Genomic DNA, 18,223 nt, shown 5'->3' with positions numbered 1-18,223 from the left:
AAATATTTAGCCCTCAGTGTTATTTGCTGTGCAGATAGTATCCCACTTCTTTTACCTGAGAGTGGATCCCTAGCAAGGGTCACTTGGTATGTTTCTTATGCTAGGAAGCTTCTGTCTCTTTCTCCCCTTACACATTCAGTCAATGCTACAGAGACTTCACACAGGAAAACAAGTGAACTATACTTACCCAGAAAGAAAGATCCGGATGACTGAATAAAATATGTCTGGATCTACATGATCTGGAAAAGCAATCAAAATGTGAACTTTGCTACAGGCAAATAAAGCAGTTGGTTACATGTGCATGGACCCTGCTGCTCTCCAGGAGCTCCTTCCCTATCTGATATGCACAGAGACCTGGAATGAAAGCTGCAACAATGGGGGATAGAATGTTCTCTTCTGCAGTTGCCCTCATGGGTGCTCCCAGAACTTCTAAACTATTTCATATGCTGCCCTTTTCTATTTGTGGTTCTTCCTTTCTCTGTACTTAATAACAACAAAAAAGAGATCAAGGCCATCTTTTAAAATTTCATATTTTAAAAAGGCGATGTTTGAGAAAATGAGGGAAGGGAGGAGAAGAAAAGCAGAGAGAATCACCACTCTCAAGGCTTTCAAAAGAGATGAAAACTAAATTCAACGGTGCTGAACTGAAGGTCTGAATATTCAGCAAAGGACACAGGAGCGGAGCAAGTGTCCCTTGCCCAGGGATTGCCACACTAGGTCAGAGACAGGTTCGCTCAGCTTCATGTTTAGCTGCCTTCATTAATATAAACAACTGTTTTTGATCTATTCCAGTGTTTGGGGATAACTGATTCTTCCAGTTTATTAACTTGTATGTAAGGAAGCCCGCCCTCTTATTTGTACTAAATTTCTTTTCATCAACTTTTGAAGGTTGTTCTATTGTTTTGACGTAGCGGGACCCCTCTGAATTCTGTCACCTGGCATATGCCTATCTTACTGAGATCTCTGTCTGTGTCTCTGTTTCTGAGATATCTATCTATCTAATCTATCTATCTATCTATGTATCTATCTATCTATCTATCTATCTATCTATCTATCTATCATCTATCTAATCTATCTACATCTGTTATGTGAGGACTAAATAATAACATCTACTTATTATCTATCTGTCTATCTATCTATCTATCTATCTATCTACCTATCTATCTATCTACCGTCTATCTATCTACATCTTTTATGTGAGACCCAAATGATAACAACTCCATACCATCAACTTCCTTTTCCAACCATCATACATAGTCTTTGATCCTATTTCTTCTTCCTCCTCCCTAATTTCTCTGAAGTGTCCACGAGCCTGGGTGACTCATCTTCCTTCAGCCTCCAGCCCTCCAGATGCTCCTTGGTGGTACCACATTCTGTCTGCTCACATGTGGCAATGCCCCGTGCACTAGATTTTTACTGGGTCCTACTTCTATGTCTTTCTTATTTGATGCTCTCTTTTCACCAAAACTGCTAAAAAACTACTACTTTTTGCTGAAGCAGAATGACTGGCAATACTTTAATATTTTGCCCAACTTAACATATTAAAGGAGGAAAAATGAAATGACCATTTCAATAGGTGTGAAATATCTTTTACGTAAAATGGTTTCAGTAGATGTAAGAAATCCATTTACGATTAAAACAAACACGCAGAAAGCTTCAGCTAATTAGGAATAAGAGGAGATGTTCTTAAATGGATAAAAGGAATCCACAGAAAGCCTACAGTGCATATTATGCTTAACAGTGAGATATTAAAAACAATCTTTTCTTTAAATGTGAAACTAAACAAAGATCAGCACTTCCACTCAATACTGTGTTAGAGGTCCTAGCCAGGAGAATAAGAAAAAAATACTAAGAAGAGATAAAAGTTGTAAATTTTATAAATGAAGAAGCAAAGCATTCCACTCAAACAATATAATTTATAAATAGAAAATATATAGGATCTACTAATAATTATTAGAATGAATAATAGTATTTACCAAGGTGCTAGATTTAAGGTTGATATTCAAATATCAATATCATTTTTGAAACTGGCAATGAACAGGTAAGAGGCAGTAAAATCGAAAGATACCATATTTATTACAAACAAAAATATCAAGTAACTATGAATAAAGCAGAAGATAGGTAAGCCCCTTAGCTTGAAAGAAATTGAAGAAAAAACTAGTAAATGAAAGGATATATTTTCTTTTTTTAATTTTTTTTTGAGACGGAGTCTCGCTCTGTCGCCCAGGCTGCAATGCAGTGGCATGATGATCTCAGTTCACTGCAACCTCCGCCTCCTAGGTTCAAGCAATTCTCCTGCCTCAGCCTCCTGAGTAGCTGGGACTACAGGCATATGTCACCACGCCTGGCTAATTATTGTGTTTTTAGTAGAGATGGGATTTTGCCATGTTGGCCAGGCTGGTCTCAAACTCCTGACCTCAGGTGATGCATCCACCTCGGCCTCCCAAAGGGATATATTCTCTTATACCATATTCATGGGCAGGAAAACTCAATATGAATATCTAAAAGAAGAAATGTATTGAAGAGAAGAGTTCTCTGTCTGGATGTATTTCAGGGCATGGGACAAAAGAAGAATAGTCAGCAATATGAAGAAATGATTTGAGGTGGTTCACCCAGGAATTTTAGTTACTATTTTATGCTATTCTCCGCCTCTCTATTTGCCTTATTCATAATACAGAAATATTAAATAGAATATCAAAATCATGTCATTTTTCTCTAAATTAATGTAGACATTTAATAAAATTTGAGCAAAATTTCTGAAATAGATTTTTAGTTTAGTTTAGTTTAGTTTAGTTTAGTTTAGTTTAGTTTAGTTTAGTTTTAAATGGAGTCTCACTCTGTCACCCAGGTTGGAGTGCAGTGGCACAATCTCGGCTCACAGCAACCTCCACCTGTAGGGTTCAAGCAATTCTCCTGCCTCAGCCTCTCGAGTAGCTGGAATTCAGGCGCCTAACACCCAGCTAATTTTTGTATTTTTAGTAGAGAAGGGATTTTGCCATGTTTGCCAGGCCAGTCTCAAACTCTTGACCTCAAGTGATCCACCCGCCTCGGCCTCCCAAAGTGCTGGGATTACAGGTGTGAGCCACTGCATCCAGTTCCAACATAGATTTTTAAAATGGAACTTGGCTAGATGATTCTAACAGTCTCCATGAAGGTCCTAGTCCAGGATAGCACAAGCGATGCTGGAGGAGAAAAGCCAGGTGACGGTTTGCTTTACTTGAAAACGAGGAATACCATAAAGCTAGAGTGTTTAAGGCAGATGATATTGTTGCAGGGAAAGACAGACAATGAAACAGAACAGAGAGCCTAGAAAACACATCCATTCATTTTAGAAAAAATGACATAAGACTGTGCTAATATTGCAGGTTTGTGCTTATTCCTAGGAGGGAATTAGAATTTATTTCTTATACTACTTACAGATAATTATAAGTAGTAAGTGGTAATTATATGTGAATTAAAAACTTAACAATGAAAGACAAAACAACTTTAGAAGAAAATACATAAACATGTATTTATGAGCCAGGCATGGTGGTTCACACCTATAATCCCAGCACTTTGGGAGGCTGAAGTGGGTGGATCACTTGAGTTTAGGAGTTCAAGACCAGCCTGGGCAAAATGGTGAAACCCTGTCTCTACTAAAAATACAAAAATTAGCCCGGTGTGGTGGCACATGCTTATAATCCCAGCTACTCTGGAGGCTGAGGCAGGAGAATCGCTGGACCCAGGAGGCAGAGGTTGCAGTGAGTCCAGATTGAGCCACTGTACTCCAGCCTGGGCAACAGAGTGAGACTGTCTCAAAAAAAAAAAAAAAAAAAAATGTATTTCTGACTGATGATGATGGAATAGTACCTTATGCAAGACCTCTTAAACCACAAACTTTTACAAATGATTGATAGGTTGACTATATTTAAATTAAGAACTTTTACTTTCAAAAGGCATAAGACGAATCATAACATTTGCAACACATATAATTAACAAAAATCAGCCTCCAGAGTGTCCAAAAGTCTTACAAAAACCAACAGGTAAGATAAAAGCCTATTTAACATACAAATGAGGAAAGACGTCCAGCCACAGTGACTCACGCCTGTAATCCCAGCACTTTGGGAGGCCGAGGCAGGCAGATCACCTGGACACAGTGGCACACGCCTATAATCAATCCGGGTACTTTCAAAGACCAAGGTGGGAGGATCATTTGAAGCCAGGAGTTCAAGACCAGCCTGGGCAATATAGTGAGACCCTGTTTCTATATAAAAATAGTATTTAAAAAATTTAAAAGGAAAATCAGAGAAATGCAAAGTAAAACCATGATGAAGCACCATTATACACCTACCAGACTAACAATAAACAAATAAATAAAAGACTGAATTAATGAATTAGTGAATGAAGACATGAAGTTGACAACACTAAATGTGATGGGGAGGTGGAATTTCAACTTAGTTCAAACATTGTGAAGAACAATTTGGTGTTGGCCAGTAAAATTAAAGATGCACATACAGTCCTGCTGAACAATTCAACTCCCTGGTGTCCACTCTACAGAAAACCTGAATATGTAAACTTGTAGCTATGGGCATGAGTATATGTAACGACATCGCTTTTCATAGTAAAACAAACAAACAAACAAACAGAAATAAATGGAGAATAAGTAAACTGTAGTCTACTTGTACAAAATGATGCTGTATAGTAGTGAAAATGTGCTATGTCTATTCGACTAATGTGGATGATCCTTAGTGAAATAGGAAAATTGTAGGAAGAAACTCATACGTTTTAATTTTTTTAGACAAGCTTCAAAACCATACAAAACAAAATAATATGAAAATATGCTGTTTAGGAATACTTTTGTAATAGCGAAAGCATACAAAAGTGAAGGAGGATGATTAATATAATAATCAAGATGATGACACCTGGAAGAAATGTTTTGGGAGAATGAAGTTCAAAACAACACAAAAGGTTGCAACAGTTTTTGGTAATAATCTGTTTCTTAAGGTAAAAGTTGGATATGAGGGTGTTTATTTTCCAATTATTCTATATATTCAACTTATATATTCTATATTCTATATAATTAAATATTTGATTTTTAAAAAGAATAGAAGTTGGGCATGGTGGCTCCTCCCTGTAATCCCAGCACTTTGGGAGGTTGAGGTGGAATGATTGTGGGAGCCCAGGAACTGGAAGCTGCGGCTGCAATGAGTTATGATCATGATTGTGCCACTGTACTCCAGGCTGGGCAACAAAGCAAGACCTTGTCTCAAAAACAAAACAACAAATAAAAAACAAACAAACAACAACAACACACAAGAAAATAGGACCCAGAATAGCATACAGCATAGTTATAATGGTTATACAGCTATTAATGGAGTTAGAGCTAGATATTCTGCTTCTGAATCTGATATTCTTCTCATACTCCCAACTGATTTATCTTGAAGAATATCAGTGTATTGTGGGAGCTGACTCTGAAGACTGTTGAGAGAATATGAAGTAGAGAACTTCCTCCTCTACCAGCACGGAGCTGGTGAAGGAGGAGAACCCTTGCTTTCACATGTAATGCGTGCATTTTGGCTAAGAAGGGTGGTTCCTAAAAGTCAATGACATTATCCTGCAGGGAACCCAGAAGATCTACACATAAACGTGATGAAGCCTCCCCATGTGGCTTTTCCTTCCATGGGACTTTCTAGTGAAGTAGAAAAATGATACCAAGGATTAAACTTCTGCCCAAATGGCAGCTCCATTTAGTGCCTGGCCAGATGTCTTCCAATGTCCCTGTTCTCATTGTCCAGCAAAACACAAAACATATTGGTCAGGTAGCTTTCCCTTTTAAACCCACATGAATCTCAAGGAAAATATAATGTCTGCTCTTAATTAATTTGCATTCATCTCCTCAAAATTTTGTGCCATTAGTATTATTATTTTATTGGGGAAACCGCAGGAAACTTGCTTTTTAAACTTTTCAGGAGCAGAAATTTAGGTTTTACACTGGGAAGTAGCTTTTAAACAATGCAAAACTCAGAAAATCATTGCCTTGAGTCAGTGCTGTAAAACCTCACACTCAGAATGACTCCAGTCTTTTTACATGACATTCTTAACGTTCACTAACTACCAACCCACTCAAAAAGTCATGTGGCCAATGCTTCATTACTGACACACAGGGCAAGGCATTGCAGATGCACAATCCACTCCAGCAGATTGAACTAGACAAGCCATGGTCATGACCACCAAATGGTATCTCTTTTGTGCCATTCTCACTTTTATTAATTGATTGATTTTGAGACAGGCTCTGTCACCCAGGCTGGAGTGCAGTAGCGCCATCATTCCTCACTGCAGCATCAACCTCCTTTGTTCAAGTGATCTTCGCACATGAGCTACACAAGTAACTGGGACTACAGGCACATGCACCACCACACCCAGCTAATTTTTCTTTTTCTTTCTCTTTTTTGTTATTGTTGTTGTTGTTGTTTGAGACGGAGTCTGGCTCTGTCCCCCAGGCTGGAGTGCAGTGGTGCAATCTTGACTCACGGCAACCTCCACCTCCCGGGTTTGAGCGATTCTCCTGCCCCAGTATCCAAAGTAGCTGGGACTACTTAGCCCAGCTAATTTTTGTAATTTTAGTAGAGACGGGGTTTCACCATATTGGTTAGGCTGGTCTCAAACTCCTGGCCTCAGGTGATCCACCCGCCTCGGCCTCCCAAAGTGTTAGGATTACAGGCATGAATCACCATCCCCAGTCTTTTTTTTTTTTTTTTTTTTTTTGGTAGATATAGGGTCTTGCCATATTGTCCTGGCTGGTCTCAAACAGCTAGGCTCAAGTAATCTTCCTGCCTCAGACTCTCAAAGTGTTGGGACTACAGGCATGAGCCACCACACCTGGCCAGTTCCTACTTTAAAGCCTCATATTTCTACTGGATGTTTTATAATCACCTTAAATTAAATAAGTCTTTAAAAAATTATCTTTGATTATTTTTAAAGAAATTAATTTATGAAGTCTAGGTACGACGTGCATTTGGCACACAATTTACAAAGTTCAACAAAGTATCTAAGGAGAAGTATGCTTTCCTCCCATTCCTGACCCCAACAATCAATTCTTCTTACCAAAAGCAACTCTTGGTCACTGGCTGCTTCTAGTGAATGCTTATGGAGAATATTCTCAGATTGGCTATTGGGCAAGACTTCTAAAGCTTACAATTGACCTTTCTTCTCATCCTCTTGAGGAAGAAAATAAAAAGTTTAACAATTTTGGCCGTGTGTGGTGGCTCACGCCTGTAATCCTAGCACTTTGGGAGACCAAGGCGGTGTATCACCTGAGGTCAAGAGTTTGAGACCAACCTGGCCAACATGGTGAAATCCTGTTTCTACTGAAAATACAAAAATTAGCCTGGCGTGTTGGCGGGTGCTGGTAATCCCAGCTACTCGGTAGGCTGAGGCAGGAGAATCGCTTGAACAGAGAGGCAGAGGTTGCATTGAGCCAAGATTGTACCACTGTACTTCAGCCTGGGCAACACAGCAAGACTCCATCTCAAAAAATTAAGAAGAAGAAGAAAAAATTAAGAAGAAGAAGAAGGAGAACGAAGCCTAAGGCCAACAAATTGAACAACTCAAAAAGTAGACAGATACAGAGAAACTTGTACATGTAGTCAGGGGAGAAAGATAAACTGACAGTTAACATCTCAATAGCAACCATGGAAACCAGAAGCTATTGTACTGATATATTCAACATTTAAAAGAATATAGCTGCTAGCAAAAATATCCTTCAGGAATTGAGGAGAAATAAGGCAACTTTTAGAGGGGAGAGTTTACCAACAGCAGACACTCACTAGAAGAAGTCTTAAAGGATGTACTGAAGGAATTTCTAAAGGAGTGAGGACAAACTTTAGAAGCATTAACATGGGGCTGGGCATGGTGGCTCCTGCCTGTAATCCTAGCACTTTGGGAGGCTGAGGCAGGCAGATTTCCTGAGCTCAGGAGTTTGAGACTAGTCTTGGCAACATGGCAAAACTCCATCTCTACTAAAAATACAAAAAAATTAGCTGAGTGTGGTGGTGCACGCCTGTAATCTCAGCTACTCGGGAGGTTGAGGCACAAGAAATGCTTGAACCCAGGAGGCAGAGGTTGCAGTGAGCTGAGATCATACCATTGCCCTGCCTGGGTGACAGAACAAGACTCTGTCCAAAAAGAAAAAAAAAAAATTAAGAAGAAGAAGAAAAAAAGCATTAACATGGGAGGGAGGGGAGTCTGAGTCCTGGAAGCAGAGCTCCACACTGGAACTGGTTCCCTTGCAGTCATTTTCTGTCCAACCAAACAGCTTATCAGACATGGGAGCCAGCCAGAGCTGCACTGGAGATGAATGGGGACCGCTGTATGACATGTGCTTCTGCATCGGGAATTTCCGAAGACTGCACTGGAGGAGTCATTATGTTATACAGCCTCATGATGACAGTGAGGATAGCATGAATGGTCATGAAGATACAAATGGTTCAAAAGAAAGTTGCAGAGAACGAAATATACATTTTTTGATTGCACATGTCACTGGGATAATGAAACATGCCATATATCAAACGGGAAATGCCCAAGAAAGTGTTCAAGAATGTGTACGTGCGTTCATCAGCTTTATAACACCTGAGGTAACTGAAAGATGCCCCCAAGAGAAACGGAAATGACCAGTGGAGAGGATCTTCTCTTTGCCATGTCTGCCGTAGGCTTCGACGGTTATGTGGAACCTCTGAAATTATCCCTTGAGAAACTCAGAGAGGCTATGAAAAGAGAGAAGGGAATTGGTGGAGAAGTCAGAGCTACAGATGGGCTAAGTGAGGAGCTTACAGAATAGGCATTTGCTAGCCAGTCACCAGCCGGCTTCATACCTGCCGCTGGGCAACAACAAATGTTATGGTTTATATACCACCATAGCAAGAGATTTCTGGTGTTCAACAAATTCTGTTTCCAGGCTCTGAAAAAAATGATGGGGTGAGGAATTTAGGGAAGTGAGAGTGTGTGATTCTGGAATAGAAATACCAGAAGACAATGACTGGTGAAAAAGTATCCCTTTGTATATTAAGTAGCTGTAATGTAACTTCCTGATGCTTGACTAGTTGAGGTGTTAATTCTGACTAGAGAATCTTTTTCATAAATGATATTGATTGATTGATTGACTGAGACAAGGTCTCACTCTGTCCTCAGGCTTCAGTGCAATGGTGTGACCTTGGCTCATTGCAGCCTTGAGGTGCATCCTCCCACCTCAGCCTCCTGAGTAGCTGGAACCACAGGCACTCACCACCATTCCCATCTAATTTTTGTATTTTTTTTGTAGAGATGGGGTTTGCTATGTTGCCCAGGCAGGTCTCAAACTCCTGGGCTCAAGTGATCCTGCCTCGGCCTCCCAAAGTGCGAGGATTACAGGCGTGAGTCAACGCATCTGGCAATGACTTTTTTTTTTTTTTAACTTTGGATTTTAAAAGTATAAAATATTTTTATTTCCTAGGAGAGTTTATTCTTCTATAAGACTCCTGCATGCATTGTGTGTTACAATTTATTACGTCAGAAATTTGTAGATAGTCTCTTACTTTCATATTGAGTCGTGCCACTTTTGTAATTCAGGAAGCAGCTGGGTTAATTCATAAAGTCTGCCCTTTTAATAAAATATAAAGGTAGGGTTCATTTTGAATACAAGTTGTTTGTATTGCGAATTTGTATTTGTCCTGGTTATATATCTTGCATGATAGTTTAGTTAGAGTTTTCGCATATACTGTATTTATTAAAATGATTTCCTTTGTAAAGCATTCACAGCTCGAGCAGCACCATTTTTCAACAGTGTAACTGAATAAGTGTGAATGCAGAAGCAAATATTGTCTGGCCTATTAAACTTGTTGCCGATTAACGGTGTTTACAATGTTCATTGTGCCTGTTAATGTAGTTTTAGTTATTGGAGCTTTTGTTAACACTAGACTTGTTTTTGAGTTACATTATTAAGAGTGTTGAATTCATTTAAATTTAATGTAGTTCTAGTGCTTGTAAAATGGTGCCCTTTCAGTAAGTATATAATTTTTTTTTCAAACCATATCTTCAAGTACTATTACCCTTCAGAAGAATTTTAGGCTGGATGCGGTGGCTCACGCCTGTAATTCCCAGTACTTTGAGAGGCCGAGGCAGGTGGATCACTTGAGGTCAGGAGTTTGAGACCAGCCTGGCCAACATGGTGAAACCCTGTCCCTAGTAAAAATACAAAAAATTAGCCAGGTGTGATGGTGCACACCTGTAATCCCAGTTACTTGGGAGGCTGAGGCAGGAGAATCGCTTGAACCTGGGAGGCAGACGTTGCAGTGAGCCGAGATCACGCCACTGCACTTCAGCCTTGGCAACAGAGCAAGACTCCATCGAAGAAGAAGAGGAAGAAGAAGAAGAAGAAGAAGAAGAGGAGGAGGAAGAAGAAGAAGAAGAAGAAGAAGAAGAAGAAGAAGAAGAAGAAGAAGAAGAAGAAGAAGAAGAAGAAGAAGAAGAAGAAGAAAAGAAGAAGAAGAAGAAGAGGAATTATTTTAAGAAGAAGAAGAATTATTTGAAGAAGAAGAAGAATTTTATAGGCTGATGGTAAATGTTCTCATTTTACCTTTTAATTGAAATGTGAAGGTTCCTAGTATACCGTCAGGCATCATTGTGTGTACAGACCTTTTGCATGGGTGAGGGAATGGCTGGAACAGTGGCTATGAACAGTGTGAGTAGAAGCCGTCAACTACTAGTGTGCTCTTGATCTTTGCAGTAAACTAAGCTTAGATAATATAACATCGTATAATTTTTTAGTATTTACTTTGATTGTTTCTTTTTTAAAGTGAAGATTTGTATTTTCTCAATTATTCTTTTGGTGTTAATTAATCTGAACTTTTTTTAAAATAGTTAATATCAAAAATTGCTATTATGCAGTCTGCCTAAAAGGAAGTTTGAGTGAATGACATTTCTGAAGGATACTCTAGTTTGTAAGTTAGGAACAATTTCCCAGATTCAGGCTGAACAGAGACATTTACTCTGCCAGAAGGACCCTCTGGGGCATATTTGGGCTAATCGGAGTTTAATAACTTTCTCACTTTCTAACCCTATTTAAAAAATAATCAGGCCAAGCATGGTGGCTCACGCCTGTAATCCCAGCACTTTGGGAGGCCGAGGCAGGCAGATCACCTAAAGTTGGGAGTTCAGGACCAGCCTGACCAACATGGAGAAACCCTGTCTCTACTAAAAATACAAAAACTTAGCTGGGTGTGGTGGTGCATGCTTGTATTCCCAGCTACTCAGGAGGCTGAGGCAGAAGAATCACTTAAACCAGGGAGGCAGAGGTTGCAGTGAGCCAAGATCCCGCCACTGCACCCCAGCCTGGGCAACAAGAGCAAAACTCCGTCCCAGAAAAACAAAAAAAGAAACAATCTTCATTATAGAAAGTTCAAATTGTAAAAAAGGAGGGAAGATGTTAAGTAAAATCAACTATCATCCTCTGTGTTGAAATAATCAATGTAAATATTTTAATAAACATCATTTATCCTTTTTTGCTAAATATGTATATTTTTATCAAAATGTGCTCATATTATGCAAGTTCCGTAACCTTTTTTCACTTAACAATATATTGTGAACATCTTTTATTTATTTATTTGTTTTGAGACAGAGTCTCACTCTGTCGCCCAGGCTGGAGTGCAGTGGCAGGATCACGGCTCACTGCAACCTCCACCTCACAGGTTCAAGTGATTCTCCTGCCTCAGCCTCCTGAGTAGCTGGGATTACAGGCATGTGCCAGCTAATTTTTGTGTTTTTACTAGAGATGGAGTCTCACCATGTTGGTTACCCTGCCCTCGAACTCCTGACCTCATGTGATCCACCTACCTCGGCCTCTCAGTGTGCTGGGATTACAGGCTTGAGCCACCATGTCTGGGCTGTGAACATCTTTTCTAGGTAAAAAAGAAAAAGAAAGAAATGTTTGTATGATTTTATTATCATATAGAATGTATTAAAGAAGAATCTCAGTGTTAATTACTTTCCAATTGAATTTAGACAAAATAAGTTCCCAGGCTAAGATGGAAAATCTTTCCATGATATCAAGTGAACTAATGAGAAAGGAATGGTAGCAGAATTTCACACTACACCTTAGCCCCAATTTACTCAATAAGAAATCTGATTTAAATGCATACACTAAATTGTTAGAAAGAAACTCTCAACTCCTCATTAATGCTAAAAGAAAAAATTCTTAACACTGCCAATGTGCCAATGGGTCAAGCAAAAGCTGGAGATTCTGTTAATTTGGAAGTAAATAAAGGCAAACATTTCCATGACTTTTGGGGGAGAAAAATATCCTTCACCTTTTCCGAGAAGAACATTACTTTCTAGAGAACAGGGTCTATCAGTAAGCATGCCAAAAAAAAAAAAGAAAAGAAAAAACAAACAAACAAACAAACAAAACCACATCTCTTAATAATCTGAGCACTCGAAAGTCTGAAAATAGTTTAATCTTCCAATGAGTCAGAAAACTCAGAACTGGCTGAGTCCCTGGAAACCAGTTCCAAAGAAGGACTGGACGCAGCTCCTGCAGACACACACAGTTGACAGGCAGCAGGTGGTGGCAGGCTGACATAGATTTGGTTATGTTTCTAGTACCGTATGGACTTCTGCCTTATGGGGGCAGTTTATGAAAATAGACCGGGCTGGTTCTGTCTTCCACTCAGAAGTGAGCACGATACAAAACTGAGAAAAGCTGGAAAAGGACTTGGGATTCAGGTACCGGGAGGGTGGCTCTCCAAAATGCCACTGCAGTCTGCAACAGGCGTTTTCTACTCAGCCCTGAGTGTGAAGGGGTCTACATGCCTGGACGGAAGTAGTTATGGATGAAGGGATTAGAGCTCATGACTCTTGCTAAAGTTGGGCTCGAAAAGAAGCTATTGTTTGGTATGCTCCATTTTGGGGAATGGAAGCAGAGGGAAAAAGTCCAGCCAAGCTCTATTTATCATGCAGAAGAAAGTTAATAATTACAAACCAGAGGCAATGCCTGGAGCGTTCATGTGATTCCTTAAATCTTGCAATTTCTAGTGTTTGTTACTATTTTTATAACTTCATTTCTTGCGGTTACTACTGCTGCATAGAAACCACTCCAAACATAGGGGCGTGAAGCAACCACTGTGTTCTGCTGATGGGGAGTCTGGACAAGACAAGTTGGCAATGGCTTGTCTCTGCTCCACAGGGCTGGTGCCTCAGTTGGGAAGACTTCAAGATGGGACATAAGTTGGGGTGGGAGCCTAGAACCATCTGAAGGCACCTTCACTCCTGGGCTGAAGCCAGCTGGGGAACCCACACATGGCTCTTTGATGTGGTTTGCCTGTGTCGTTTGCACAGCATAGTAGTGTCAGGGTAGGTGGACTTTTTACCTAGCAGCTCAGGACACAAGGTAGAACCTGCATCACCTTTTCTAGTCTTGCCTCAGAAGTCGGTGCTATCCCCTCTACTACATTATATTGGCGACACGCATATCACAAGCAGGAGCACAGAGTCCACCCCTGGATGAAAGGAATGCCCAGGCCACACTGTGGAGGAGCGTGCAGGATGGCATGGGGCCATCCTTAGAAAATGCAGTCCAATCCATTCAGCTGTTTCTCCATATAGATGAATGTGACTAGGAGAAAAACATTGAAATGAAATTATATCTGCGTGGGAAAACGTGCCTTTTGGGAAAACAAGGGCAGTAGCCCTGAGACCTCCTCAGACAATGAGACCTCCTGCAGAGGCTGAGCAGGAGAGCACAGCGGGTTGGCCTGGGCCTAAGAAGTGAGTCTGGGCTGGGCACAGTGGCTCACAGCTGTAATCCCAGCACTTTGGGAGGCCGAGGTGGGCAGATCACCTCAAGTTAGGAGATCCAGACCAGCCTGGCCAACATGGGGAAACCCCATCTTTACTAAAAATACAAAAATTAGCTGGGTGTGGTGGTGCCTGCCTATAATCCCAGCTACTAGGGAGACTGAGGCAAGAGAATCGCTTGAACCCAGGAGGTAGAGGTTGCAGTGAGCCGAGATCGCGCCACTGCACTCCAGCCTGGGTGACAGAGTGAGACTCCATCTCACACACATACACACACAAAAGTGAGTCTGAAAGTGAGCCCTAGGAAAGCCTGTGACAGTCAGACACTGAGTGCACCATCTTACTGCTACATGTACTGGGACCTGGTGGAAGGTTTCTCATAATCTTCCAGAATTACTTCCTTGTGCTCATTCACGTGATCTGAAGACACCTGCACTATCTCCCTAATAGCCTTGATATCCTAAGTGATGGATATTAGGCTTTCTTGGCAAAGCTAAAACACATCTCATCTCATTTCAGCTTGGCAAAGCCACCATACAACTTAGGGGACTGGTTTGGCGGAAGGCCTACTGATGTGATCATGGGGGCTTTAAAATGAAAATTCAAGGAAATAGAGAAAATAAAAATATAAAATATAAAACCAGGAAGTAGAATGGAAATAATACCTAATCCTATGACTTCACATAGATTTCTGCTAGTACTGAGAGGCTGGGATGACAAATTATATTTACTTTTTAAATACAGGATAATAAAACTGGGCACCACCTAGCGTCTTTCTTCCTCCCTGCTATCCTGCTTCCTATAAACACTCTCTTTTCCCAGAATCTTTCTTTCAGGGATTTCAGCAGGATTCAGGGAAAACGATACTTAGACTCTGGTTTTCTCTCGTTAGGAAATCACACCCCTCTCTCACATCCTCCTAATACATTCTTCAAATTGCTCTGAGAGAAGAATTTGAAGAGCCTCCCAGATTTTGGAAACTGAGTGCAATAACCAGAATAAGATTTGCAACCGGTCCAGGAAGTTTGGGCCCCGTAACTGACCATGCCTGTGTTAACCAGAGTAACAGGGAGAGGCTCCCTAATGGAACAGGATATTTATTCTGGTATAGGGCATTGCAATGGGAATACGTGTGCCGTAATAAACCATGTGGGTATTCAGAGAGATAAAGGAAGACACATGTTTTTAAAGGAAAAATGAGGACAATTACATAAATGTTTTGAGATCATTATCCTTGGCTATGGGCATCAATAAAAAGGGTGGCATAAGGCCAACGTTGGAAAGGCAGTTGCTGGGCAGATGTCAGATGTCATCGTGTAAGTATTTTTGGGTGTCTGTAAGGTATGATGGCCTTTGTGCAAGGTGGTGACTTTTTCAGTCCTTTGGAAAAGATTTTGTTATCAAGCATTTACGCATGGAAGCTCTCTCTTTATAGCCTTCCTCAGCTCTATTTGTCAAGGTTTAAAATTTTTTCTTCAACACAAGTGACTCCATTTTGATTCTGACAACTTTCCTACTTTTGACAACTCAGCCTGCCCTAGCTACAGAAAGGGAGCACAGGCCTTCCATTAGAAAAGGCTTAAAACCAAGGTCAGACATCTCAGGAACCAACAGAGGGGGTTAGAATAAAAGGGGTATTAGAGAGTGTAGACAAATTCTCTGCAGTACCTAACACTGCGGGATGGGGCATGCGCAACCAACATTGCTGTGCATCCCATCCCCTCCTCTCAAGCTTCAGGCAAGACCTCAATATGCCTAAGAAATGTCTGGCCACTGCAGAAGGGAAACCATCTTAATCACGGGAGAATATAAAGGGTAGGGAGAATACAAAGCTGTGACAATAGCTCTCCAAGATAACATGCGCTTAACCTAAAAGAAAGATCATCCACCAGCGTCATCTGGTAGATGAATGTATCGTCACCCCTTCAGGACATGTCTGGCCTCCAGGTCCCCCTCCCCCAAGCAGAGCCCAGGACCCCTGGGGGATTGTTCAGGAGCATGGGAGGCATCTTACTGTGCATCTGTCCTAAGGTTTTGGTGATGTCCTGAATAGACAGTCTCAGTCGCAGCAGGGCTTGGAGCAGGGCCTCCTGGTTGGGCTGCAAGATAGCATTCACGGCTTGAACAAGAGCCTGGGAATGAGATTCATGTATACAACTTATTAGCACTTCCTTAAAGTCCATGCGGGCAGAGTAAGCTTCATACTGTGGGAACCCAGGGGAGCACTGGACAGTTTGTCAGAACTTCTTGGGAACATCCTAAGCTAGATCCACTGTGGTGTCAGCCTGACAGCCAGAAGTTCCCTGGGGACCTCCCAGACAGACCCCTAGTTTTGTGTTTTGGGAATTTCAGCTGACAGTTACTTCTTGCACCTCCCAAGGGCCTGAGTACTATTATTTTACTCCTTTCGTCTCTCAGATTTGTCACATACTATGATCAGTTCTACTTCTGCATTTCCAACTGGGGCATCCTTGCTCCGAAAAAGTCTCATATAAAGTCAGATGTAAATGGTTTGACTCTGTGTCCCCACCCAAATCTCATCTTGGATTGTAATCCCCACATGCTAATGGAGGGACCTGGTGGGAAGTGATTGAATTATGGGGGCGGGTTCTCCCATACTCTTTTCATGATACGAGGGAGAGTTTTCACAAAATCTGATGGTAAAAAAGTGTTTGGCAGCTCCCCCCTTTGCTCTCTCTCTCTCCTGCTGCCTTGTAAAGAGGTTCTTGCTTCCCCTTCACTTTCCTCCATGGTTGTAAGTTTCCTGAGGCCTCCCCATCCATGCAGAACTATAAGTGAATTAAACCTCTTTCCTTTATAAATTACCCAGTCTCAGGTAGTATGTTTATAGCAGCGTGAAAATGGACTAATACACACACAGATTCTACAGAGCCCCCAGCTCTAGAACCCCCTCTGCTGGGAAGACTTCCTTGTCTTCCTTGAGTCTCTACTTCATCTGAACTATACTTAGAAGGCCGATATTTGATTCTGTGTCTTCCAATGCACTAAACACATGGATGAAAACTAAAGTAACCATGGAGTTTAACTATTGAGAGAGAAAGAAAGTGCTATAATATACCAGCAATGGGTCACCCCATTGAGGACACAGTAGGTGCTCAACATATGCTTATCAAGGGAGGTAGTGTTGGCTGGGCACGATGGCTCACACCTGCAATCCCAGCACTTTGGGAGGTCGAGGCAAGTGGATCACGAGGTCAGGAGTTTGAGGCCAGCCTGATCAACATGGTGAAACCCTGTCTCTACTAAAAATACAAAAATTAGCCAGGCATGGTGGCATGCCCTACTTAGGAGGCTGAGGGAGGAGATTCGCTTGAATCTGGGAGGCGGAGGTTGCAGTGAGCTGAGACCATGCCATTGCACTCTGGCCTGAGGACAGAGCAAGACTCCATCTCAAAAAACAAACAAACAAAAAAAGCAGTTGGGGGAGGTAGCGAGGGAAGGCAAAAATCTAACTGAAATATTTTTAGGCAAGGCATTAACACTGCAGCTGATCACAGGCTGCATCACTGTCTTTTGCCTTCTATCCAGCCTTCCTGGTACCTGTCTGACTCCTGAAGAATTTCCAGTTTGAGGCCCAGTGCAGTGGCTCACACCCGTAATCCACGTTAATCCATCTTCAACCACTGTATCCGTCATGAGCTTCTGTCAGGGCTGGGAAAATGTCTGTCTTGTTAGATCCAATTTCCCATTGCCCAAAACAATGCCTGTTTGTTGAATGGAGAAAAGGTCCATTCCAAATTTTATAGGAATTGAGAAAAGGGAGCAAATACGGTGGCCTAAAGCTTAGATCTCTTCTCTCAGACTTGAACTAAGCCGGACAAGGTCTATGTTCATTTGTATTGAGAAATCCACTGCAGGAAAGGCAGAATGGGAAGCTCACGGTCATTTAAAAGGAAAAGGTGCTATCAGGTGAGAAGGTACCTTTATCCCGGGCACTGCTGCTTTCTCCAACGCAGTCACCAGTATAAAGCCATGCAGGCTCTCTCCCCCAGGAAATGAGATGATGGTCTCCAGGTTCCTTGGGAAGGAGAGGACCACATGGTTAGGGATGTGGAGACTGTACTGTGAGTACTCACTGCCCAGAGATCCCTGCCAAGTTAGGTAACTGCAGGGTGGAATCACTGCACAACTTTTTCCTCTCCATAAGACAATCCTGAAGATGGGCATATACCTTCAGCAATGTTCAGAGAGGAAAGAGAACAGATAAGTTCAATCTCATGTTCACCTGACAGGCAGCCTCCCAATGTCTAGCATGGCCCTGATGGTCCTGGACTATCTCCGCAGTGGAATAACTGGCTGAATGAGAAGTTCCTAGTAAGAGATGTAGCTGATTCTCCACAGGACCAGTTCTATGGCCCATCAACATCATTTCTAACAAAAGCCAGAGTCTTGGAGCTAG

General features: G+C 41.5%; 1 protein-coding gene and 1 pseudogene across 1 annotated transcript in view; one reads left to right on the top strand and one right to left on the bottom strand.

Annotated features, from left to right (window-relative positions):
• The window catches only part of IDO2 (indoleamine 2,3-dioxygenase 2), a 70,015-nt gene that overhangs the window by 9,960 nt on the left and 41,832 nt on the right, over positions 1 to 18,223 (bottom strand). Inside the window, exons 6-8 of the mRNA XM_073018042.1 lie at positions 17,746 to 17,842; positions 15,818 to 15,935; positions 188 to 239 (exon numbers count right to left, since the gene is read on the bottom strand). Of these exons, the coding sequence (XP_072874143.1) occupies positions 188 to 239; positions 15,818 to 15,935; positions 17,746 to 17,842 (267 nt within the window). The remainder of the gene's footprint in view (positions 1 to 187; positions 240 to 15,817; positions 15,936 to 17,745; positions 17,843 to 18,223) is intronic.
• Positions 7,906 to 9,063, top strand: LOC103215666 (nuclear transcription factor Y subunit beta pseudogene; annotated as a pseudogene).

Source organism: Chlorocebus sabaeus, chromosome 8 (genome assembly GCF_047675955.1).
Source record: "Chlorocebus sabaeus isolate Y175 chromosome 8, mChlSab1.0.hap1, whole genome shotgun sequence".
NCBI classification, from domain to species: Eukaryota; Metazoa; Chordata; class Mammalia; order Primates; family Cercopithecidae; genus Chlorocebus; species Chlorocebus sabaeus.
This window is presented reverse-complemented; position numbering and strand designations above follow the sequence as displayed.